At 37.4% G+C, this 26,867-nt stretch overlaps 1 protein-coding gene across 2 annotated transcripts; it reads left to right on the top strand.

Annotated features, from left to right (window-relative positions):
- The first annotated feature begins 9,007 nt into the window (after nt 1–9,007).
- On the top strand, nt 9,008–26,603 carry LOC110911827 (sodium/calcium exchanger NCL2). 2 transcript variants are annotated; one of them, XM_035983857.1, is made up of 9 exons: nt 9,008–9,220; nt 15,960–16,004; nt 16,066–16,242; nt 21,193–21,390; nt 22,204–22,385; nt 22,494–22,612; nt 23,128–23,401; nt 24,099–24,395; nt 26,161–26,603. In XM_035983857.1, the coding sequence occupies exons 3-9, from the start codon at nt 16,110–16,112 to the stop codon at nt 26,404–26,406; spliced, it is 1,449 nt and encodes a 482-aa protein (XP_035839750.1). In that variant the 5' UTR covers nt 9,008–9,220; nt 15,960–16,004; nt 16,066–16,109; the 3' UTR covers nt 26,407–26,603. The 2 variants fall into 2 exon arrangements, with proteins under 2 accessions (XP_035839750.1, XP_022012170.1); XM_022156478.2 differs by lacking the exons at nt 9,008–9,220; nt 15,960–16,004; nt 16,066–16,242 and adding an exon at nt 18,023–18,481.
- The last annotated feature ends 264 nt before the right edge of the window (nt 26,604–26,867 follow it).

Below are 26,867 nucleotides of genomic sequence, written 5' to 3'. Positions count from 1 at the left end.
ATTTCCTTAGCAGGAATGCTAATTCCAATCATGCGTTATAATGTATGTGCAGGGTGCACCTACAAACAGTTCTTGGACAGCAAGCCCGTAAACTTCGATGGCACAGGTGGTGCTGTCTCCTTCGTCCGCTGGGCTGAGAAAACAGAATCCGTACTTCGCATGAGCAAATGCTCGCTGGATCAACAAGTCACTTACATCTCAGGGCTGTTTTTGGATGGAGCCCTATCATGGTGGAATCTACAAGTCCAAACACTTGGCGAAGCTGCTGCTTACGCACTGACTTGGACCGAGCTGAAAGAACTCATGCGCAAGAAGTACTGTTCTCGCGCTGAAATTCAGAGATTGGACACCGAGTTCTGGCATCTAAAAATGGAAGGTCCTAAGATAGCTGAGTATGTTCAAAGGTTCCACGATTTGTCGCATGTGGTACCCTACATGGTTACACCTGAGTTCAAGAGAATTGAACGCTTCATTTGGGGATTAGCTCCTCAAATCATCAGCATGGTGACCTCCTCCAAACCTGCAACTATCACTGAAGCCATTGATTTGAGTGTGGCTCTTACGGAGGAGGCAATTCGTTTAAACAAGTTTGATGAAGTGGAGCCTAAGAAGAAGGAGACTCATGTGGAGTCATCTGGAGGAAACAAGAGAAAGTTTTCAAACTTCAAGCAGGGCACCGGGGTGGTGGTTAATAAAGGAGAGCAGAACGCGCCAGCTCAGGATACAGCTGGTGGTAGGAAGAAAGGAAAGGGATATATGGGTGCACAACCCAAGTGCAACTCATGCCAACGACATCACTCTGGTCGTTGCAGCCTAAGAGTTTGTGAATCATGTGGGAAGACTGGTCATACGAAGGATTTTTGTTGGGCTAGTGCTGGCCGGGGAGGCCAGGGAGGATCTGGGAATAGGAATAACCGTGGTGGTAATGGGAACCGCCCCCAAGGAAACCATGGAGGTGATGGGAATCGGGTCAATCATGCAAACCAAGCGGGCGCCATGAATCGAAATCAGGGAAACAATCAAGCTGGAAATGTTGGTGGGAACGGGCAGAGGCCCGGATGTTTCAACTGCGGTGATGTTGGGCATTACAAGAGGAATTGCCCGGAATTGAACCAAGCCCGCGGAAGGGTTTTCAACATAGAAGCAAGGGAAGCGCGCCAGGATCCCAATGTTGTCACTGGTACGTTCCCTGTAAACCAACGCTATGCATCCGTTTTATTTGATACTGGCGCCGATTATAGCTTCGCGTCGTTAGAATTTAAGAACATGCTTGGTTTAGCCGCTAGTAAGTTAGATGTTCTATACTCGATTGAATTAGCGAATGGGAAGTTAGTAGAAGCTAATGAAGTGATTCGAGGGTGCGTAATCGAATTGGGAGAGCGTGAGTTCGCTCTAGACCTACTACCAGTCCAGTTGGGAAGCTTCGACGTGGTAGTAGGGATGGATTGGTTATCAAGTAACAAGGCCGAGATAGTTTGTCATGAGAAGGTCGTTCGCATCCCGACCGATGATGGTGAGACCATTATTGTTCACGGAGAAAAGCGTGAGACGCCGTTGAGGATTATTAGCTGCCTGAAGGCAAGAAAGTGTTTGCAAAAGGGATGTGCTGCCTTTCTGGCACACATTGTAGATAAGAAGGCTGCTGAGCCAAAAATCGAAGACATCCCTGTCGTGAGGGAATACCCAGAAGTCTTTCCAGAAGATTTGCCTGGCTTGCCGCCTCAAAGGCAAGTGGAGTTCCGCATAGACTTAGTTCCAGGCGCCGCGCCTGTGGCTAAGGCACCCTACAGACTTGCTCCGTCTGAGATGCAGGAACTGTCGACACAACTTCAAGAGTTGTTAGACAAGGGATTTATCCGACCGAGCTTCTCGCCTTGGGGAGCCCCAGTTTTGTTTGTCAAGAAGAAGGACGGTAGTTTCCGTATGTGTATTGACTACAGAGAGTTGAACAAGCTGACGATCAAGAATAGGTATCCCCTGCCAAGAATCGATGATCTGTTTGACCAACTACAAGGTTCAAGCTTCTATTCAAAGATCGATCTTCGATCTGGATACCATCAGCTACGGATACAGGAGGAGAGTATCCCGAAGACAGCCTTCAGAACTCGATATGGACACTACGAGTTTCTCGTTATGCCGTTTGGTTTGACAAACGCACCTGCAGTGTTCATGGATCTGATGAATCGAGTTTGTAAGCCGTACTTGGATAAGTTCGTGATTGTATTCATCGATGATATTTTGATTTATTCAAAGACGAAGGCTGAGCACGAGCAGCACTTAAGAGCCATTCTGGAGCTGCTAAAGAAGGAACAGTTGTACGCCAAGTTCTCTAAGTGCGAGTTTTGGCTACGAGAAGTGCAATTCCTTGGGCACGTGGTAAACGGAGATGGAATCCACGTGGATCCCACCAAGATCGAGGCGATCAAGGATTGGGAAACGCCAAAGACGCCAACCGAGATTCGACAATTCTTGGGTTTGGCTGGCTATTACCGAAGGTTCATTGAGAATTTTTCAAAGATCGCTCAACCATTGACGCTCCTCACTCAGAAGGACAAGAAGTTTGATTGGGGAATCAAACAGGAGGAAGCATTTCAGACATTGAAAGATAAGCTTTGCAACGCGCCAATCTTAGCTCTACCGGAAGGTACCGATGATTTTGTGGTATACTGCGACGCATCGCGTCAAGGATTGGGTTGTGTGTTGATGCAACGCCAAAAGGTTATTGCCTACGCGTCACGCCAGCTGAAGGTACATGAAAAGAACTATACCACACACGATTTGGAACTCGGCGCAGTGGTTTTTGCTTTAAAGATCTGGAGACACTACCTTTATGGTACGAAGTGCACAATCTTCACAGATCACAAGAGCCTCCAGCATATATTCAACCAGAAGGAGCTGAACATGAGGCAAAGACGATGGATAGAACTGTTGAATGACTACGACTGCGAGATTAAGTATCATCCAGGGAAGGCGAATGTGGTCGCCGATGCCCTAAGTCGAAAAGAGAGGATCAAGCCCATAAGGGTTAGGGCTTTGGAGATGATTATTCAGACCGATCTTTCTTTGCGCATCCGTGCCGCGCAGAAAGAAGCTCTCAAGGAAAGAAACCTTGAAGAAGAGTATCTCCGTGGGATGGAGAAGTTATTGGTACCAAACAAGGAAGGAACATTGTGTTTTGAGAAAAGGATTTGGGTTCCTTTGTTTGGAGGTTTAAGAAAGGTTATTTTTGATGAAGCTCACAAGTCGCGGTACTCTATCCATCCTGGAGCGGATAAGATGTACCAGGATCTTAAAGATTACTATTGGTGGCCTAGGATGAAAGGCGATGTTGCTGTTTATGTGAGCAAATGTTTAACTTGCTCCAAAGTTAAGGCGGAATACCAGAAGCCTTCGGGACTTCTGCAGCAACCAGAGATTCCCAAGTGGAAGTGGGAACAAATCTCTATGGATTTTATTACAAAGTTGCCAAGAACGCCAAGAGGCCATGACACTATTTGGGTAATAGTGGACCGCTTAACGAAGTCAGCACACTTCCTACCTATCCGAGAGAAGGATAATACGAGCAAACTGGCCGAAATTTACATGAGAGAGATTGTTACACGCCATGGAGTGCCTCTCTCGATTATCTCTGATAGAGACGGAAGGTTCGTGTCAAGGATATGGCAATCCTTCCAGGAAGCTTTTGGCTCAAAGTTGAATCTGAGCACTGCTTTTCACCCGCAGACCTCCAAGGAACTATACAAGTATGGTGGGAGGGCTAAAGTCTTTCACTTCACAGATCAGATAGAGATCTACTTTTTATTCCATGGCCAGCTCAAGAAAGAGGCAGGCTAGAAAGCATACGATCTGAGACTCTTACCTAAAGCCAGTAGGGTGGAAAGAGGGTCTTAGAGTGCTGGCTAGATGAGATAAAGCATATCAGTAAGCGATTGAGGGACGGCGAATGCCTACCCTCAGAATAGTATACCTTCTAGTGATTCGACCTGAAGTTACAGACTTATCTTATCTATAGAAAGAGGTTGGATTCCTTGTCCGACCATCCTATGCGGACGATACAGACACTAGAAGATATGCTGAGAGCATGTGTGATGGATTTGGGCGGTAGATGGGATAAGCATTTGCCTTTGGTTGAGTTTTCATACAACAACAGCTACCACACCAGTATTGGTGCCGCGCCATTCGAGGCTTTATATGGGCGCAAGTGCAGATCCCCGCTCTGTTGGTCTGACGCTGGTGATAGACAGTTGGTTGGTCCTGAAGTGGTACAGGAAACCACAGATAAGATCGCACAGATACGAGATCGCATCAGCGCGGCTCGTGACCGGCAGAAAGCCTACGCAGATCGAAGCAGGAAACCTCTAGAGTTCGAGGTTGGTGAGATGGTTTTGTTGAAGGTATCACCCTGGAAGAGTGTGGCACGCTTTGGGAAACGTGGAAAGTTGAACCCGAGGTATATTGGACCATTCAAGATCTTGGAGAGAATCGGGTTAGTAGCATACAAGTTGGACCTACCTGCCGAACTGAATGGTGTTCACGATACATTTCATGTATCCAATCTGAAGAAAAGTCCAACTCAAGATACCGTGGCCATTCCTACCGACGAAATTCATGTTGACGACACGCTCCATTTCGTTGAAGAACCTGTTGAGGTCACGGACTGGAAAGTTAACAAGACCCGCCGGAGCAGTGTCAAGCTCGTCAAGGTTCGTTGGAATGCTAGACATGGTCCTGAATTCACCTGGGAGCGTGAGGACCGAATGAAAGAGAAATACCCCCACTTATTTCCTGAGAACCCTGCTTCTACAAGCAGAGCTTAAAATTTCGGGACGAAATTTTTCTAACGGGGGGAGAATGTGACAACCCTCACTAAACCAGGTATCCGTACGATTTAATTAATAAATAATTGCTGCTTAATTACTGTGCTTAACTGAAATTGCCAATGAACTGCTACTTGATTTCTAGTACTTGTATATTCCTGCATCATACTTTGATTTCCGTCACTACATTATTTACAAGTTGAACCTTAGTGACAAACATGATGCACTAAAGCACAGTAGCATTAGAACGGATAACCTATTGAACATGCTGATAAAGCCAGCATCAGGCAGACACTGCCTCTAAGGGCCTGTATGAGCCAAAAATATTTTACGACACCCATAGTGTGTGTAGGGATACAAGGGTTGTAGAACTGCGTCTCTAAGGATAAGATATAATGATTGGATGTGCCTAAAACGTACTCTAAGCACAAAACACAGCACTTTTATTAACATACTAGCTTCTGGCTAACTGATAAAGTGCCAAAACATGGGGAAGTATTCCTGACACTTTTGGAAATAAATTGTGTCACTGAAAATATTATTAACGACGCTTAAAAGCTTACTTAAGCACTTTAACGGATTACCATCCAACCGAACAACCGGACTATACCCGGAACATGAAAATATGGCCAATAATATTATTGATCTTTTTCTGAGCCAGTTAGGGTCCCTGATTACCCTAACACCCGCTATAGAACGCATCACACCACTAACCGAGTTAACCCCTAATCTAACTTGGTTTAAAGTAACTAGACACTAACTACATGATTGAAATCGAACCAAATGACCCCCCCCCCCTTGGGCCGATTCGGTCCCCTTGAAACTAGACTAGTACCCTTTTGATTATAATAATGGATCTTGTCTCAAATCAAGAAGACATGTTAACCAAGGGATTATGGAACTTGATTTTGTCTATAAATACATCACTTAACACATCAGATTATACACTTCACTTAACCACCCAAGAACACTCTCTCTCTCCCTCCAAGAGCTCTCGGCCGAACCCCCTCCCTCTCCTACATCCATTGTCGAGTCTTGTTCAATCCATTCCAAGCATACACAAGTGTTCAAGGTCACGTATTAGGAGCCTTGGAGCAAACGGAAGCGGAAGGACCTCGTTATCTTGCTTTTATCCACCACATTTTCGCCTAGATTCTTCCCTAGCCCCGAGCTAGAGGTATAATGCTTAAAACTCACTCTCGAACATATCTAAGGTGGTTAATAAGAATTGTAACGGTTAAAAGTCGGAAACTTATCTTTTGAATCTTTAAAGTTTACTAAAACATGAATCTTGTTGGTTAAAAGATCATAAGTTGTGTAAAAGTTGTAGTGTTTAAATATGGTGATTATTTAGGCCCGATCTACGTTGTGGTAGCTCGGATCATCGTTTAACCCGACTTTGTTAAGATCATAGATCTTGACATAAGCTTGTTTCTATTGGTACAAGGGTTAAAAGGTGAAACTCTACCACATGAGAAACATGAACTTGTGTGAAAGTATTTGTACTTGTAAAATAGTATTCAAAACTAGCGGATCTACGTATGTACAAGTGGTATTTTCGTAGAACCAAGTGTCGAGAAAATCATGTTTTATAAAAGTCGGATGACACACTAACAAATATGATTTTTACAAACCACAAGTGTATAAACACTTGTGAAATGAAAAGTTTCGACAAAATAACAATCTTTGAGAAAGATGACGGGAAGTTGTAAAGGATGATTTATTCTAAAAAACGAGGTTTTTACGGGATTAAGTTATTTTACACATAGATCCACAAAATATAACGGAATCTACACTATAGTTTTCAGAAAAACTACAAGTTCATGTGAACATGCGATTTACATACTTGTCGACTAGTTTGATGTGTCGGAAATTGATTGATTGATTAAAGAAGTATTGAAATGATTTTGTAAAAGAAAATGATACGCTTGAAAGCGTGGCCACCTCCAGTTACAGGGGAAACTCTGGCGAAATTTTTCTAAAAATATAACACTTAGAATTATTTACAAGTGTTAGAATTATTTTTGATATGTTTTCAAAATATATTTCGCCACGACTTTATTTACAAATATTCGGAGGTGGGATTTTCACAAAACTAAACGTGATAAGTATATATTTTGTAAATATATTTTTCACCACACTGTTTATGATTATTTTGTGAAAATACATAAATATTATTTTTAGAGTAAAAATAATATTTCGAACGATAACAGCTCCAAAATAATACAAATGCTTACACGACAACATATAAGTTACACCGGTAATTATTATTACCACTTAATCGTTAAAACGTAACTTACGCATTATACGGAAATATTCATGAACGCGTATTTCGTCAACGCATTATTTTGGAAGTATTATGGAAAGTGAAAATATAATATTTTTGAGAAAAATATATATATTTTGGAAGTAGAAGTAAAAATGTATTAAGTGGGACTTAATGATATAATACAAATACACATGTATTAAATCCCCCATCCTTGGGAAGGAGATTTACTACCAAGTACAAGCTAAATATAAACACGAAATAGTTGTTTAACTATTTCCCAAAAACTTAAACTATAAAGCTAAGGCACGGCCATCCGTCTAATAGAATCAGCACATGTAGGTCGTTGCACAGCAGCCTGACATTCGGAGTACTTGGTATAGCGACGCACTGACTGTGAGTTCATGTCCCCCTTTTCTCTTAACTATTTTCAGTTTTTCTAAACTGCGGGGGTGAAATACATGTTACATTGATTATGAATACTTTATACATGGTATGGTTAGCGTAAGGAGGTTTGTTACTTAGATCATGTGAGTGGGTAGGCGGAAACTTGAGGCCATTAATCCTCATGGTAGGACCGAGGGACAGGAGCGGTAGATCTATCTGGGTGTAGCGAGCCCAGCCCCAGGTCCAGCATAACGGACCTCGGGGTGACTTAGTGCCCGACGCATAAATCCGCTAGGTTTGAGTCTTCCTACTTGCACTTCACACATATCAATGGCCTTGCAAACCATTGGTGATCTCTTTTTTCTTATTTGCTACATACCAGGATTTTTGATAAATACAATGGTTTATTTACTCACTTACACATGAACTCGCTCAACATTATTGTTGATTTTTCAACTTACATGTATTTCAGGGAATTAAAGATCTGGCACGGTATGGCATGTTTTCCGCTGCATTAGTCACCGAGGTCATCCTGGGTTTGGGGAATGTGACTCTTTCCTGGACAAGTCACAGTCCTTGAATCATGTCTATGTTATGTTTGGGTTTGTAATGTTTGAACAAGTTTATGGTTGTTAGGGTGTTATCCCGTTAAGACAATGTTATGGTATTTTTATTTTAATGGATGATCTTGCATATTTTTAATTCATATAGCTTTGTTATGATTAAGCTATGGTATTAAGAAGTCACACCAAATTAACCACGCTTCCGCAAAGCCAGGGTGTGACAAAAAAAGAGTCGTAGGAATAATGGACTAGGCTTAACCATATACGGATACGTTGATAGTGATTTAGGTCCTGAAAAATTTGTTATGCATTCTAATCTGTATGTTTTGGCAAGTGGTTTCGGTTGTTGTTAACATTGTTTTGGTAATTTATTTTCGTTTAATTAAGTTAATAACATCTAATAAATTATGTTGCTGCCCTTTTGCTTTTACTTTGTACAACATATTGTTTTGCTATGTACTCAGATTATGTCATGTGTGCCTTATTTCCCATTAATGGATTTGTCAATGGATCTAGATCGTATGATCGAAGAATCTGGTTTAGCAGCAGCGCATAGATTTTGTAGTGTGCGACACGAAATTCGTAGTTCATCAACTTATCTGACATAAGGAAATTAGATGAACGATTTATTATAAGAAAAATTAATGATATATCATCTAAAGGTTCATTTTTATTGTACAGTTTGGATGGGCAGAGTTTGAAATACATATAAAGGTTCAATAATGAACCTTTAGTGAAAATAATAAATCTATTTTACATCTGTTATACATCATATAATAAATCTCTCATTTTGTTTTTGATGAACCTTTATTGAAAATAAATATTATATTATAAGACTACAGGAAATTAGATGTTTTAGTTATAAGGGAGTTCATCTAAAGGTTGTTGTGCAGTTGGATCTTTAGATTACTAAAACGACAACTATATATAATCAATAATGCTTAAAATAATAAATCTATTATAAGACTACAGGTTCATAAACTTAGACTCATGGGATGCATACCTTACTTTATTTGTTAATACTTCATAGCAGTGACTAACAAAAGCCTTCTACTATACGTGTTGGTGCGTCTTTACTCCACCATGTCCACTGCTTCCCCCTTTTCTTCTTTCTTCTCTCTCAAACTTCATTCATCATTCTTCTTGCCATCCTTTTGAGCTTTGGCCGATCAACTATTCTTTGCGAGGTAATGTTTGTTTCATTACTTGATTTATTGTTTTGATTTACATTCTGTGATTAGAAGATTCGTGAGTTTGCTTCGTCATTTGAAGATCAATGATTCCACACGTTTGCAAGGTTGAGGGATTCAACAACATGAAAGGTGATCAGGATGACATGATCACAAGGTGGCTACAATACTACCCAACTATTGTTCTTAATCTGTTTCACATTATTTAATTAGTCACAAGCATTTTGTTCATTAATTTATCTTTAGAGTTTATGTACAAATCGTCTAACCACTTGCAGTTTAACGTGTCGTAAGTCGATATCCTCTTGCACATATCTCTTTCGCTATACCAAGTGGTGTTATCGTATCGAAACTGACCGAAAGCCCGTGCAACGCGCGGGGGCATATTACTAGTTACAGAAGAATGATTGAATTTCGGTTAGTAATTTTTTATTTAGAAATCACTAAATCAATCACCGACTTTTTTGTTTGTTAATTTGTTTAATGTGTTTTGATACCTTACTTATAATATTTTTAATTATTTGTTTTTCAATATACCTGACTCATGATGTCAAATCCCCATATTTGCATCTTTTCTTTTCTCATTTTGGCTACTCATCATCTACAGTTTTTCATGTCTCCAATTTCGATGACAACAAATTAAAAAATGGTAGCATCATCTACAGCCTTCCATTTCAAAGAATTAATTTGACACATTCTAACAAGCTAATTCTTTCCAACTCACAAAGAAGAAAATTTCCACTCTGTTTATTTTGTAATTTAAATTAATAAGAGTGAAGTTCAATATTATCAAAGGTTGATTAGTTCTTAAAACAACTGATTTTCATTCGTGGAGAAATATATTTGACACTTTCAAGAGTTAAAAGCATAGACAAGTTAAAATTTTTAATCCAAGATAATAATGGAAATTTTGAAAATAAAACCTCCAACGTTGTATAAAAATAAATATTTATAAACTTATTAACAATGTTTTCTCATTTCACATTTTATTACTTATTTTGTTCCATGTATTACGGGTATGTATTAGCACTAGTAAAAATAAAAAAGTGGGACAAATTTTATTTAAAACGTAATTGTAACATCCGTCAAAAATGGATCCTAGAAACCCAATTTGTTTCGTAAACCAGATCCAAAGGGTAACAAATAAAAATGCGGATTTTTATTATTATTTATAACTTTAATAATTTTGTGTATTAATTTTATTAATATAATTTATTCCGGGTTAGAAAGGTTAATTTTATAAATAAATAGAAGTTTGTTTCATTAAAGTATATAAAATAAATAATCAAGCCAAGTTAGAAATCAAAGTTAGGATAGTGAAATGAAGCATAGGGGCTGATTTGTAGTTACGTACCCTAAGTCTGGGCTCACCGGGAAATACAGGGTGTGACATTGTTGAACTTAAACCACAATGTTGGGGATAACGACAATCATTTCGTTCGCGATTTAGACAGTCATGCGGCGGCTAGAGTTCCCGGTGCGGTGACATCTAGCAGATATCTATAGGGATTAACGCGAATAGTTCGTGAATTTCTTAATAAATACCGACTAATAAATTGAATAAAGGTTTTCCATAAAAACATGAAACTTATGATAAAATGATAATTGAAAGTTTGAAACTACATGAAATATTGAAAATCCAAAGCTTGAGACTACATGAAATATTATAAAATGATAATTCAAACATGAAACATTGAAAATTTCAAGGTTCTAGTAAAGCATAGGGTTTGTCATGACTTTCATGCCTCACTTTCGTAACTACATTTGCACCCGCAATTACCAAACTTTTGCATGGTCTGCATATCTTTACTCATTGACGTACGACTTAACCCAAATAAAACCTAGGAATTCTTAAAATAAGACCTGGAATGAACCAAAGCGAGTCAAACAACCAATGAAATTTTAAAATAGGTCCCTATGGTGTAAACCATAATGGGTCATATGAGTCTGATGGTAAGTATGCACCTTTTGGCAATAAACAATACATGGTTAATTGAATCGCTAAAAGGGTAAGATATGAACGGGTCAAATGGACAAACGGGTCAAATGGTGATTTTATCGCCATTTAAATATGATATTTAATGTTTTGTTTGTTAACTCTTATGCTTACAGGCAAGCATAATGTAAGGGCATACATTACCAAGAATTAGAAAGTCAGAATCACAAGGTATTGATAACAGGTCAACGCTTTGACCCGCACCGGTATGTGTGATGGGTCAAACTCTTGGTGAAGGCTTATAGTCTAACTAGAGTTAGATGAGTCAAAGGTGGACACTAGCCACCTCAAGTGAGGTATATCTAGTATTTGGGTAAAACGTCCATTAGAGCCGATGACATGTCCATGACGCGAAAATATGGAGAAATGTGTTTAAAAATAATAAATGACTGGAAACTATTATGTTCTTGGGAACATAATAAATTTAAATGAGATAACGAGTTAAAAGTGCACGTTAGTTTAAATCTAAACCTTTAAAAGTTCCACGGTTGTATAAAAAGGCTAAATTTGCCTAAAAGGGCTCCCGATGATGAACCAGGCAAACTACCCTTAAGGGTAGATTAAAAATGAGGCCTATAATTGGGTAGCTAAGTTGGCTAACTTCGGGTCAGAATCGAAAGTCAAAGAAGAAGTCAAACTGCTTGACTTTCGGTTGCGAACCGAGCTACAAACTGGAAATGACGGGCTGAACATGCTTAGACATGTTCTAATATTATTTACCAACTGATATAGATTCAAAAAGATGTGTTAAAGAGTTTATAAGTTCGTTTTATAAGTTTTTTGAGAAACTGTCCTTTTGACTTTTTATTAAACATTACTTTGACCCGTCATTTGACCAATTTAACGTGATTTCCAAATGTTGCCCTTTTGAGGGATTATCACATACCTTATTACGATCACGTAGCCATGTTCGATTCGAACAATGTCCCCGAAAGTCAAAGCAAAAGTTAATTTGCTTGACTTTCGGCTAAATACTAGCTTATAAAACGAAATGAGCAGGGATGGAACACTTACTAGTGATCCAAGAGAAAGTTTGAAGGGAGGCTCCTTTTTTATCAGGAACACTCCAAGTAGCAGATAGAGAGAAGAATAAGAAATGATAAAAGGAAAATGCAAGTTTAACTTACTATTTATACTTGAGGAAGATGCATAGGATCAATCCAGGTGTTAGGGGTTGTTATAAAATGTCTCAAGGTGCCCCTTTACATGTAAGAACCAAATTAAATGTGGCAATTTGCGAATTCATGGCATCAGGTACAGACTGCCTTGGCCCCAAACAAAACTGCCAGTGGCAGTCCTTACGGACCATATGGGCCCTGGGCTTACGGTCCGTAAACCCTTTAGACGCCCATGGTTTTGATTTCCTTATGGACCGTAAGGAGCAAGGACTTGCGGTCCGTAACCGCTTGCCATATACAAAGTTATTCCAGCCTTACGGTCCGTAAGCACTAATGGCTTATAGTGCGTAAGCGTCACTCAGAGGTCAATTAACTGGTATGTTGACATAAATGGTCCCTCCACAACATTCTTCCAAAAATTTTTACACATTTATTCCCTCTCGCCAAACAATGTGGCATAACTGAGAGTTAATTGGACACGTGTCATCATATAATTCGACACAAATTTCCGAGGTGTTAAATCCTCACCCCCTTAAAAGAAATCTCGATCTCGAGATTTTATTCAAAAAGATGGGGGGTACTTTTGTTGCATATTGGACTCAACCTCCCATGTATATTCGAGGCCACGACGGGCATCTCATTTAACTTTCACAATATGAATCATTTCCTTCGAAGCTTCTTAACCTGTCGATCCTCAATCAAAATCGGTTTCTCAACGAACGTCAGGTTTTTATCCGTTTACATATCATGATGTGACATTGCTAGCGGCTAATCGGCTAGACATTTCTTTAAATTACAATTGTGGAACACGTCGTGAATTCCACCAAGCTCCTTAGGTAGCTTAAGCTTATAAGCCACAGACCAGACACATTCGATTATCTTGAATGGTCCAATGTATCTCGGGCTCAACTTGCCCTTCTTTCCAAATCTCATCACCCCTTTCTAGGGTGATACTTTTAATAGAACCTTGTCCCCTATTTGGAACTTAAGAGGTTTACGCATCTTATCAGCATAGCTCTTCTGCCTATCGCGGGCAGCTTTGAGCTGGTCACGGATTTGAACAATCTTTTCCGTGGTTTCCAGGACTATCTCAGGTCTTGATAGTTGGGCTTCTCCAACTTCAGCCCAACAAACGGGCGTTCTGCACTCTCCCGTACAAGGCTTCAAATGGAGCGGCCTTGATGCTAGTATGTTAGGTATTATTGTAGGAGAATTCAATTAGGGATAGATGGTCATCCCAACTACCACCTAAATCAATCACGCATGCTCTAAGCCTATCTTCCAAAGTCTGAATAGTACGCTCACTCTGCCCATCAGTCTGAGGATGGTAAGCCATACTGAAATTTAGTCTCGTGCCGAATGATTGTTGGAAACTTTTCCAAAAGTGGAATGTATATCTAGTATCTCTATCAGATACAATAGATACGGGCACACCATGCGAGGACACTATCTCGTCCACATATAACTTGGCCAATTTGTCGGAACTGTAAGTCCCTTGGTTGGCAGAAAATGAGCTGACTTAGTCAGTCTATCGACAATCACCCAAATTGTGCCATTGCCACATTTGGTCTTCGGTAACTTGGTAATCAAATCCATAGTTACCATTTCCCATTTCCAAATGGGAATTTCAAGTTGTTGTAGAAGTCCTGACAGTTTCTGATGTTCGGCTTTAACTTGCGAACACGTTAGACACTTAGCTACATAGGTGGCTATGGATTTCTTCATAACCATCCACCAATAATTCTTTCTCAAATTCTGGTACATTTTGTCACATACAGGATGAACAGAATAACTAGAATTATGAGCTTCCTGGAGGATCAGATCTCTGAGTCATCTAAAGATAGGATCCCAAATTCGATCATTCAATCTCAGGATTCCATTTTTCCCAGGTGCCAACTGATCAATAGTTCCACCTAATACTTCATTAGAAGTATTTGTTTCCAATAAGGCTTGCTTTTGAGCATCTAGTAGCTTGTTCTTCAAGCTAGCTAGTCCTGAGTTCAATACTTTTGGTGTTAATCCGAATAGGCTTAACCCTTTCCTTGCGACTCAAGGCGTCAGCAACGACATTTGCCTTGCCGGGATGGTAACGGATCTCACAATCATAATCATTTAATGTTTCCATCCAACGGCTTTGTCGCATATTCAAATCCTTCTGATTGAACAGATGCTGGAAGCTTTTATGATCAGTGTATATAATACACTTTGTACCGTACAAATAGTGTCTCCATAACTCAAGTGCAAATACAACGACACCCAATTCCAAATCATGGGTGGTGTAATTCTTTTCATGCACCTTAAGTTGTCGTGATGCAGATGCAATCACTTTACCTCGTTGCATGAGTACGCAACCCATACGTATGTGCGAAGCATCACAATATACAACGAAGTCTTCAATACCCTCAAGTAATGTTAGAAAAGGAGCATTGCTCAACTTATGATTCAAAATCTCAAAGGATTCTTTGTATCAGGGAATTCATTGGCACAATATGTTGTTAACATGGCAGAAAAAACCTACTCTTGCAGAAGGTGGGAACTAGCTGGTATGCCTTGTAAGCATGATGTGGCAGTTATATGTGATATGGCTGCACATTGAATAGAAGTGGAGGTTCCAGAGAAATGGGTTTCAAAAGTCTATTGGTTAGAAATTTGGAAGCAGGTCTATGCCCACACAGTTAACCCAATCAATGGTAGGAACATGTGGTTACCATCTGCTTGTCCAACAACCCTTGTACCACCCAAGTACCATAAGCAAGTTGGCAGGCCAACAAAGAAGAGGAAGAAAAGTGCAGAAGAGTTGAATGAACAAGCATCTAAGCAAGGGAAGCTATCTAGAGTTGGTCAAACTGTGACCTGCACAAAGTGTGGTGGGAAAGAACATAATCAAAGGTTTTGCAAGGGAACTACAGATGGGTCTCAGGCCAATGCTTAAATTCTAGATGTTTGTGGTTAGGTTTTTAAGATTTAAGTATGTATGTCATAACAATGATCCTCTTTTGCTGACATTATGACTGAATTTTGATGTTTGTTATGGGTTAGGGCCTGAATTTTAATGTTTATTATGGGTTATGGCCTAGTTTTTAGGTCAATGAAAATGTTATGGTTGGTTTTTATGTTATTAGTTGTTAGGTTTTCAGTTTTGGTTTGTTATGGTCTTGTATATTGTATGTTTGTTTTTATTTGATTTGCCTACAAACAGCTACAAACAAAAGGTGTCAAATGGTCTTGTATACTGCAGGTTTATTTTGGTTTGATTTGCCGACAAACGGCTACGAACAAAAGGCCAAACAAATGGGTCATAGTGTACAAATTAGTCGTAAATTTATCGTTGTCCGTATGTAATTTCAAGGGTCTCAAAACCAAGCATATCAAACCAAACTCAACATTTACCAAACAAGTAAACTGGTTTTCATTACAATTCCAAGAAAACATATCCTTACTGGTTCCAACATACATTCTTCCATACAAGACCCTTCCAACATACATTCTTCGATAACAAACCTACCATACTGGTTATTCACTATTACAAAATATCTAGGTCATTTTTTTTAGCAAAAAGAAGATGCAAAACATCTTGTTAACCCTAACAAAACTTTTAGCTTCCTGTTTTCTTTTGTAGCAGCTCTGGCAATGGCTTCATTCCTGTTACACCTCTCCAACAAATCAGGTATGATCTCAGTTGATTGTCGACACATGGGCGGATCTGACCATTTCACGAACCCATGTAGAGTACATCGATAGAACCCCCTTCATGGATTAGCTCAAGTCTAAGATGTTACATACGAGGTTGGAGATCCACAAGCACAATGGAAGTCTGCCATGGATCTTGCTAAGGTTTTTTTATGCGAACGGGGAAGAAGATGGAATGGGGAAGCAGATAGAGTGGCTTGTTAGGGCTTTTAAAGGTAACTCATTAATATGGGTTGGGAAAAGACATAATTGTCCATCAGGTGTTTTGCACGTGACAGCCTTTAACATTTAAAATGGATGACGTTTAGGGGCGGTGAGTGAAATCATTGAGGGCTTCATAGATCAGGGAGTAAACTGGCTATTTTTTAAGGATTGAGGCAAAACCGTTAAAACGACCAAACCACATAAAGCAAAACGGAAGTTTACTCAAATTATTTCACACTTTACAGATAGGCTATTTCATATATGTTGCATGTTTAGTAAGCCAGAAAAACTGATACATGAAACATTAAATAGTGCTAGAAATACAGTTCTAAATTAAAAGTTTAAATCAAAAGTTTGTTTAGGGTTACGACGTAGCTTGTTGTTCGTTTACTTGTCATTTTTATGTAATTTTTCTATCATCAATAAAAGTTTCTTAACATTAAAAAAAACAATATGTTAATTATGTTATAAAATATTTAAATTTCTTTTTCACACAAATATTTTGAGATTTAATTAAATCAAACCACAAATATGATCTATTTCTGACAACAAAAGGGAAATAGATAAAAATATTATCGACATATAACTCGAGTTGTCAAGGAGACAGACAAAACTGAAATTGCTAAAAATATTATCGACATAACTGTATTAGACGATCATATATATATATATATATATATGTTGATGGGACTTTTAAGGATAAGATGAATTTAAGGGCATACGGGTGTGGTAGTCGGCAAAGGGTGGCAAACGGGTTTGCCGATCGGCAAACACCGCCGCCACCCGATGCCGACGCGGCAAGGCAACACGATCGGGGACAGCATGCCGATTTGGGGAAGAAGATGATTGAGAGAGAGAGGGTATTGTGGGTGGGGTCCATTCCTATCTCAATCAATCACACCTTTTTCCTTTTTTTTTAAATAGTTTACCACTTCACCAAGTGTCTAAACCATTGCCAACACTTTTCACCAAAGTTTAAACACTTTTGACTTGATTGACGTGGCGCGCTCTGATTAGTCAATTTTTTGGTTTACCACTCCAAAGTGTTTAACCACTCCTTGCACCCTAAAAAGAATATATCAACCTTTTAATCACTAATTTTATCAAATCTAGAGGGAAAGTCATCGTGTAATTTAGAGTGGAAGTTGTGGTGTAATGATTTTAATCTGATTTCTTAATATTTTTTGTGTTTTTCGTGGATTCTAGTTCCTTGCATTCTACGTGTCTCCTATCTAATTAATCTCATTTCTTTTCCTTTGTAATATTTTTTTTGCATTTCGTGGCTTCTAGTCCCTTGCTACTTGTCTCCTTTCTAATAAAAATTCCTTGTCATAATAAAAAATAACTCTACCAAAATGACAATTCATGAAAATGACATTGAATATAAACATTGAGTTTCTAAACCAATTAATAAAAAAGATAGATACGTATTAGTGGGACTAATTACGTCAACTATAGGAATTGATGAAACTATGACACGTAAATACACAGAACAAAATTATTTATATAATATTCGTATAATAGCTCAGTTGATAAGTAATCTCACATGCTCGTACTATTGAATTTATGTTTCCACCCAAAATCTTGATTTCCTCAAATTTAATATAACGTAAGCTATTTGATTAAAAGGTTTATTAAGTCATCAAAAGATTTCCATCATATACCGGAAATCATACTCAACCATTGTCATCTTACAACAAGCAACATACTTTGTCATCTATAAAATGATTCATTCAAACAAACCTTTACCATAGAGTTTATATAAGCTTTTCGAATATTCGTCATTTTTGTTACAGGGAGAAAACCAAACTGAACTTAGGTCAAGTTCCATTATATAATTTACAAGTCCAACCAACTAAAACTTGTCATTTATTCGTCTTAGCGACCCACCTAAACCAACCTCGACGTTGAGGTTCTAGGTTCCGCAACATTTAGCAGAGAAGAAGCCAAAAATGAAAATACACACAAAAAATGGGAATTTGGTTATTTTGTTTGTGATATTGATAGGGTTTTGTGGGAAGATTGAGGGCGCAACGGTGACATGTGAACCTGAATATGGGTTCTTGCCATGCACGAGTGGAACTTGGGGTACATTTTTCTTGATTGTGGTTTATCAATACTTGATGGCTCTTGGTCAAAGCTATGTTTCAAACGGATCAAATAAGTTTTTTGGTCTTATCGGACCGGGTATATTTGGAGCCAGTTTCTTCCATATTCTTGCCAACTTCCCTACACTTTTCATTGTCCTTCGTAAGCTTCATTTCTTAACATTTTTCTCATTTTTTTTCTTTATTTTTCGTGTTTTCAACCATGGACGAAGCTTTTAAGGGGCGGGAGGTGGCGGCCGACCCCCTAAACTTTTCGCTTATAGTGAAGAGTATGTAGTTTTCGTATATAAATTTTTTGGTATATACGTTTTCGACCCCCCGGTTTTATTGAAATTTTTAGGTCCGGTGACTTGCGCCCCCCCCCCCCCTCCGCGGTCGGAAATCTCAAGTTTCGCCACTGTTTTCAACATAATGTATTGTTTACTATATATCAACTATTTATAGGAGTACAACGAGAATAATTATAAGGAAAGCTTATACAAGTCATATCTTTTAATTGTGATAATGATACAATAATATTATAGCCTAACTAGTATATATTTATTTATTTATATATTCTTATAAAGAAAGGTCGGTGGTGTTTTGATTTTCCAGCATACACCTTTCAAGTTTCCTCAATTATCTTTTTACACTCTGCTTACACACGTGCTTGGTTTTCCTCTTTTGGCACTCAAACTTTACACCTCACACACGTGCTTGATTTTCACTCTTTTCATATTCTCCTATAATTCTCATTCTCACTATTATTATAATTTAACATACTAATATTATCGTATTATTTAACTAATATTTCATTGATTTTTTTTACACCAAAACTAAGTATTTGAATGGTTCTTTTATTTTTTTTACACACAAATTATGTATTTTAACTCGCACATCTAAGTTTTAACGTAATTTTTGTTTGAAAACGAGTCGGGTCAATTATGAAATGTTTTATTTTTATGTATCTTTTGACGTAAAAATTGTTCAGAAATAAATCAGGTCAAGTATAATACGTTTTCATTCGACAGTTTAAATTTGATTTACTATACATTTTGACGTAAATTTAGTACGGAAACGAGTCTAATCGATTATAGTCTATACTTTATAACGTTGTGTATGATGCCACTACACGTGTTTATTTTATGTACGTTTTGAGTTGGTCTACGTTTCAACATAAATTTTTTTAGAACTAAGTAAGGTCAAATATAATAAATTTTCATTCAATGGTATGAATTCAAATTACTCTACATTTCAGCGTAAATTTAGTTCGGAAATGAGTTGGGTTGACTGTAGTCTATAATTTATCACGTTGGGCATGACGCCGCTGCAACGCACGGCGGGTAAAATAACTAGTTCTTTACAATATTGCTATTGTTATTATTCATGTCGTATTCGCCGGCGACATTTGGTTTTCTTATAAACCGAAACTTTATTTTTATTTAGGTCTCCATGAATTTTAGGATTTATATCACTTTTAGGATATAACTAATGATGTGATCGATTATTATCAATATATTCAAGTGAATATAACATTGAAATTTATATAACCAAATTCTTAAGATCGTGACTAACTCTTTTCTTTGTTGTCATATAGTGTGGACTTCTAGTCTTTTTACATGCCTTGATCAAAAAAAAAAAAAAATACAATGATCACCTGCAATTTAGGGGGTGTTTACAGTCCGATTTTGACGGCTTCCATGTCAAACTAAGAACCAAACCGTTAGTAAGGGTTTTTTTAGTATTTAAAGCCGAAACCAAACTGTTGAACTTTAAAACCAAACCAAACTGAATTGTTACTATATGATGGTTTGGTTTCACGATTTAGACTTCGGGGTATGTTTCGTAATAAAAGGTATCCTAGACCGAATTCTTTTCTAGGTAACTATGTTTATTTAGCCCAAAATAAAAATAGACCATATATGGTTCAAACAAGCTAGCACAGTTGGTTTAAACTAAACTAGATGGAAATCATACTTCAAACAAATTAAACTCGACTGAACGCAATACTGAACTCCTTGTGTGTATAAACATTTATAGAACAAATACGTTCCTACACGAACAAGCACCTCCATATAGCTGGTTCACATCAGATTTTATACAGAAAGCATAAAAGTCAAGCAAAACAAGATTAAAATTTAGAAACATTTAATACTAATACAAAACATTTACAATTTGAAATAAACTCAAAGTTCACGATCTGGTCTTGTCCTGTCCGATTTTATACGACCGTTTTTCTTTCTTTTTTTTGTATAAACCTTAAACCAAGTTGTTCACCACGGTTTGAAATTTTTTAAACCGACCAACAAAACGTTAAAGAAAAAAACCAACCGTGAAACTAAACAGATGATCAATTTGGGCAGTTTCATAGTTTTAAAACGGAACCATGAACACCTATAAAAGAATTATTCCTCATTTGTCTTATAAACAGAAAATCTTATTTCTCATAAACTTTTTATGGCTGAATTTGACGTACAAATTTAACATAAATTTTAAATGTTTCTTAAACTAATATCGTTTAGGTTCTCTAAAAGTGCTACATGTTTCTTCATAAAGATTTTAGTGAACATGATATTTTACTGTGGTTCACATAATGATATAGTGCACCTTGTTATAAAAAGACCCCATCGCATAAGAGGGTGAGTCCAAAATCTAAAACGTATTACTTATACTTTAAAAATGTAAATTAATCAAAGTTCACACACAATCTATACATTGTTATAAAGTTATACATGTTATGTTAACTAATAACTTTGGATATATTATAATAAAGAATGTCATAGCATTTACTTCCGATAGGAACGCGGGAAAAATTGTCATGCAACTATAAGAAAATACAACAAAATGTTAATGTATTTGAAAATTAAATTTCAGAGTCAGGATTATCGAATGACGTGGAGGGTGCATCTAGTAGCACTGGAATGGGAATGAGTGTTCTAACTGGATCAGCAGTCATGAATCTAACACTCATTTGGCCCTCAATCATAACTTTTGGAAGCTATAGTCTTGCAGATGATGATGACAACGACTCCCTTGATGACGACGAGCCATCTTTTCTAACGAAACTAACAGGTATCATATAGTATAGAGTAATGAAAATCCGACAAAGTATTTTGTATTAAATCATATCTCCTATTTACGGTATCAATATAGACATAAATGGTATCTAGTATACCTAATCTTAAAATCTCAACTTGTTATTAGCAGTGGCGGAGTCAGAAATTTTTTCTTATGGTGTCATTTTTTATGGATATTCCGGTTTATAGTAACCCGGAGTCGAACTTTTTGGATCGGTTCGGATCTAGTCGGGTCAAATCACATAATAAAAGCAAATATCACAGTAAAAAGATAATCTCATTTGAAATGTATAAAAAATGCTTTTAATAGTTGCTCTGTACGCATTTTTATGTTTTGAAAATGATTCATAATGTTTTCAATGGCAACTTGCAAAAAAAAACCCTCCTTTTTTCATTATAACAAACAAATACACCTATCATTCAAATGATCATCAAACATCCTGTCAGATTAAACAATTAAAACAAACCCAATTAAACATGACGCTATCATGCTTACAGGATTAGAAAAAATAAAAATTAAGCATGGACCTTTAATGATTTAAAGTATACTAATTAAATTCAAGTAAATGGGCTTAATTGTTTAAATATAAATTTGTTTATCATGTAATTCTTTTAGAAGAAAACAAAACAATGGTGTGGTTTGTAAAAAGACAATGGTGTCGCTCGTAAAAAAACAATGGTGTCGCTCGAGTTTTTTCTATTATACGTTGTATTTGCTACACAAAATTCAATGGTGTCGGACGACACCGTTGTTCATAATGTGGCTCCGCCACTGGTTATTAGTTTCTTATGTGTTGTTACTTTTTAGCGTATGGTGTTACAACTGATATCGAAACTAGCTACACCGCGAGAATCATGCTCGTGTCGGTGATCCCTTTTGTCATCCTCCAACTCCCAGCAATCATCGATTCGACATCAGTAACCCGAGTGATACTTTTAATCACCCTCATCCTTGTGTTGTGTCTCTACATTACTTACATTACGTATCAGGTCAGCTTCTTGTATTTCAAACAATTTACAAGTAGCACTTTTGTTATGTAAACATGAAATAGAAAAGTCATATTTCACTGAAAATAATTTAGTTTATTTCACATGCAGATCTTCCAACCATGGGTTCAAAATAGAATATTCGACTATGTGACACAAACTTTTGTAAGTAGCAAATTACAGACACTCTTGTCAACAAAGGGAAAGCCAAATGTGCGGCTAATTAAAGAGTTAGTGCCCATCTCAAAATTCTTGTTTATTTTGTTTATAAAGAACCATCACTACTAAACAAATAAATATCACCAACGGAAAATAATTGACGGATGCAATTCATCGGTAATTAGCGACGGATTTCGACAAAAACTAAAAAAATTCGAAAGTGGCGAGCTAAAAAAATCAAATATTATTTGTTTACAACGATATAGAATATTACCGACAGATTATGATTAAAAATCCGTGGATATAGTTTCAAGCCGTCCGCTGGTACTTGTATTGAGTATCCGTCGGTAATTTGTCAATAAAGCACCTTAGGACAAAGTGGTGAAAATTTTCGGTAATCCGACAGTGATCCGTCGGTGAATTATGTCAGCGATACGTTGTAAATTAGATTACGCATGGCCATATATTCGAAGACTTGTCAACGACAAATTTCCATTGGTAACCACGTTCACCGACGGATTGGGCCATCAGTGATACTACTTTGTTTTGTAGTACATTATGATTGAAATTTACATTTGATGTGCAGGATTTATGAGGGACTTGACGTAAATCATGACGGTAAAGTGTCGAATGCAGAGCTAAAAACTTTAATATTGGGAATACAACTGCAAGAAGATGGTAAAATAAGTGATGATCTGGTACAGAAGATCATGGATCAATTAGACATATCAGGCGATGAGATTATTCAAGAGGATGAATTTGTTAGAATTCTAACAAAATGGGTTAAGGAAGCAAGGAAATCAGGCTCTCAAAATGATTATAGCCCCCTTCGCTTTTTTATTAAAAATACTACTGATGGGGTAACTTTCTATTTTGCGAAGTTTAAACTATCTTGATTGTGTTTGTTAATCAACACGTTGCAATAACGGCATCTTAAAAGTTCTATGATTTATCTAGACAAATGTTGACTTCTTGTACCTTGGAAGCCTTAAAACTTGGTCTGTTAGATGAGTTGAGTTTGTGGGTTTGCTGGTTGAAAAAAAAATATTTACAATACACAAGAATTATCACGTCAGACAATGAACCTGAATGCGACATGTTTAGCTTGAAAAAAAAAATATTTTATCTTTTGTGCATACTAATACTTTAAAATTACATTATATTTTTATTTTTTACTTTTTAAGCAAATAGGTTTATACTATGTCAATCTGTATTTTTAACCTTTAATTTTGGCGTAAGGGTATCTACATAGTTTAATTTATTACATAAAACGTACGCGTGCACACACACATTTTATGACACACACAAATGGGTTGAAAAGGTCATCTGTTAAACCATCGGGTTGACACAAACGCACTCCGTTTAGCTAAACGTGTTCGCGTGTTCACCCCATAACATAGACCAAGCGGTTTAGAATAAATCCAAACCTTTGAATTTCGTGTTAAATTTTGGCCGTGTCAGAAGTTCATGTGTGTACTTAAAGCTACATTTTAAATGCAAAGTGTCTAAATTACATGATATAAAATAGTAAAGTGTTATTGTAATGTACTTGTATAGGATGCAGATGAAGAACAACAAACCGCTTTGATACCTAAGGAAAGCCCTAACAATCAAAGTTCGATACTAGAGTTCTTAGAGGCTTTGTTTCTAGTGCTCTTTGGCAGTGTGTTGACGTTTGTTGTTGCAACACCGCTAAAAACGAACGTTGTGAATTTTGCTTATGATGCAAACGTCCCTTCGTTCCTCATTCCGTACGTTATAATACCGTGTGCCTCAAACATATCACGTCTGTTATCAGAAATTAGCTCTGCAAGACAAAAGACTGAGCGAGCCGCATCCTTAACACTTTCTCAGGTAAATGTTTCTCCTTGTCCTTTTACATATAATACACACAAAAATATAAAAGTAAATAATATTTTATATATTTTGTATCAGTATTCTTTTTTTTTTTTTTTTTTGAATGATGACTTTCATAAAAACACAAACACGCCGACCCAAAGCGAGACGCGCACACCAACAGAACTTAAATCAGCGGGAAAGAGACCTAGTCGGTCCGAATGTCCGAACTACCATTCGACCTATTCTTAAACCAAAGAAAACTAAAAGATCTAATATTTACAATAATCTCTTCAATATTCACCTCCATATTGGACAAAGATCAACATGCAAGTGTAACTCCACAAGATCTCAAATAAAGAAACCGAAAATAGGAGGCACCTTGCACCGGTTACTCACAAAATCCGAACCACCGTCGCTATACCACAATCCAGAAACAAATGCTCCACTGATTGATCCGCTGACCCGCAAAAAGTACATTCACTAGATTCCACTTGAATATTTCTCCTCTTTAGAGCCTCCAAGTAGGTAAAAGATTCATTTCCACTCTCCACATGAAGATGTTACATTTGACCGGCCCCCACTTAGACTACATCATCACGAAAATATTGTCAACATCCACATCCTCATCAAGCAACTTTCTTACCGATGGCACCGATAAGTTATCCGAAGAATTCCCCACCCTTTTCTAGGTATCCTTGTTACCATTTCCCCTAGTAGCACCAAAAATTCCAAAGAGGGCTTCTCATTCTTCCATTTCTTGATTCAATCTCAGATCATGAATCCATTGTTATGACCACACCACCGAAATATCCAGCCACCGTACTCTATCTCTAATGTTGCACGTCTTATTTTTTTCCAAACAAAATAGATTTGAGAATCTGCCTTTTAAAGGACTGTTATCATACCAAATATTCACCCAAAATTTAATATCTTCCCTGCATCCACCACCCCCTTTATCATCATAGCAAAAGGAACACGGGCGAATCTTAGCTTAGACATCATGTTACCAATGTTTTTTCATACCCCAGGATTTCGATTGTTAAAAGGCACAAGCTCTCGTCCCGATTTTTCCAATGAAAAGCATCAATAATTCTCCTCCAACGAGTACGTTTTTCCGTTTTGTACTGCCAAATCCATTTGGAAAGAAAATCTTGGTTCATGAATTTGAGGCGATTTATACCAAGCTCCCCTAATTTCTTTGGCAAAGTCCGCCTATCCCAAGCAACCCAATACATCTTATTCACTTCCTTTAACCCCTACCCCCATTAAAAATCTCCTCATGATTCCTTCCAAAATATCAATAACTTTAAGAAAAATAATAATTTGGAAGACTTTTAAGCACGAAATGAAAGATAGTAACCCTACCACCAATGTAAAGCGAGGAAGCCTTCCAAAGAGCCAACCATCCCAATTGTTAATATTATTTATATTTGCCTCCATCTCAAGTCCAAGATATTTGAAAGCGAATCCAATCTAAAATAATTCACCAATTATATAATATCCTTCTTTTCTTGTAACATTTTGGTACTAGATTTATATTAAGAATTCCCAGCATATATGTTTATTTAAAGAGCTTCTTTTCTTTTCTAAATCTACAAAATAAAAAAGGTTAGCACATTTTCCTAATATAAATGGTGCAATGTTAATTAAACAATTACGAATTGTGCTAAGCTGAATGTAAAATGCACCCATCAGTAACACCCATCACCCTCCTATATTTTTTTCTAACACCATGTCTTATATAAAAGAATCCTACCTTATTGTCTTTATCTTTTTGCAGATCTATTCAGGAGTCGCCATGAGTAGTATGAGTAGTTTGACGACATTCTTGTCAATCGTGTATATAAGAGATCTGCCATGGGATGTATCAGCTGAAGTTTTAGTTGTGTTCATAATTTGTGGAGTGATGGCAGTGTTCACAAGTACGAGGACGGTTTATCCACTTTGGACTGGTTATGCAGTTTATCTAATGTACCCCATATCGCTACTCATGTTGTATTTGCTTGTCGTGGTGTGGGGTTGGTAACTAATACACTAGATTAATATTATGTCAGACGAATGACTTCTAAATTATGTTTGTTTTATCTCATGTTCTTCCTGGTCCGTCATTTACATGTAAAATACACCATAATACACTAAAGGTGGTTTAGTGGTTTGATCTTTAAGCTGCTAAGCATTGTATGAAGTTCTCAAAGAAATATGTGAATCTGGAGTGTTGTTTCATTGGCAGGCCCAAAAGCTTTAAAAAATAAATCAAGCCCTTATGTGCTCTTTAATTTTAAAACACATAAAAGAGATAATAATGGCTAAAGTTGGGTTAGGAAGCTAAGTCTCATTTAAAAACATTTCTTTAGACTATCCACAACGCAGGGGCTTTTCTCTTTCATCCGTTTCTCTCCTGCCCGGGCCACCTCAGCTGCCCACCCTTTATCCCCATCTTCTGCAACAGGCGGCAAAACAGTGGGCTCCATCACCTCTCTCACAATC

Source organism: Helianthus annuus, chromosome 15 (assembly GCF_002127325.2).
Source record: "Helianthus annuus cultivar XRQ/B chromosome 15, HanXRQr2.0-SUNRISE, whole genome shotgun sequence".
Taxonomy (NCBI): domain Eukaryota; kingdom Viridiplantae; phylum Streptophyta; class Magnoliopsida; order Asterales; family Asteraceae; genus Helianthus; species Helianthus annuus.
The sequence above is the reverse complement of the archived record's forward strand: the minus strand, read 5'-3'. Positions and strand labels throughout refer to the sequence as shown.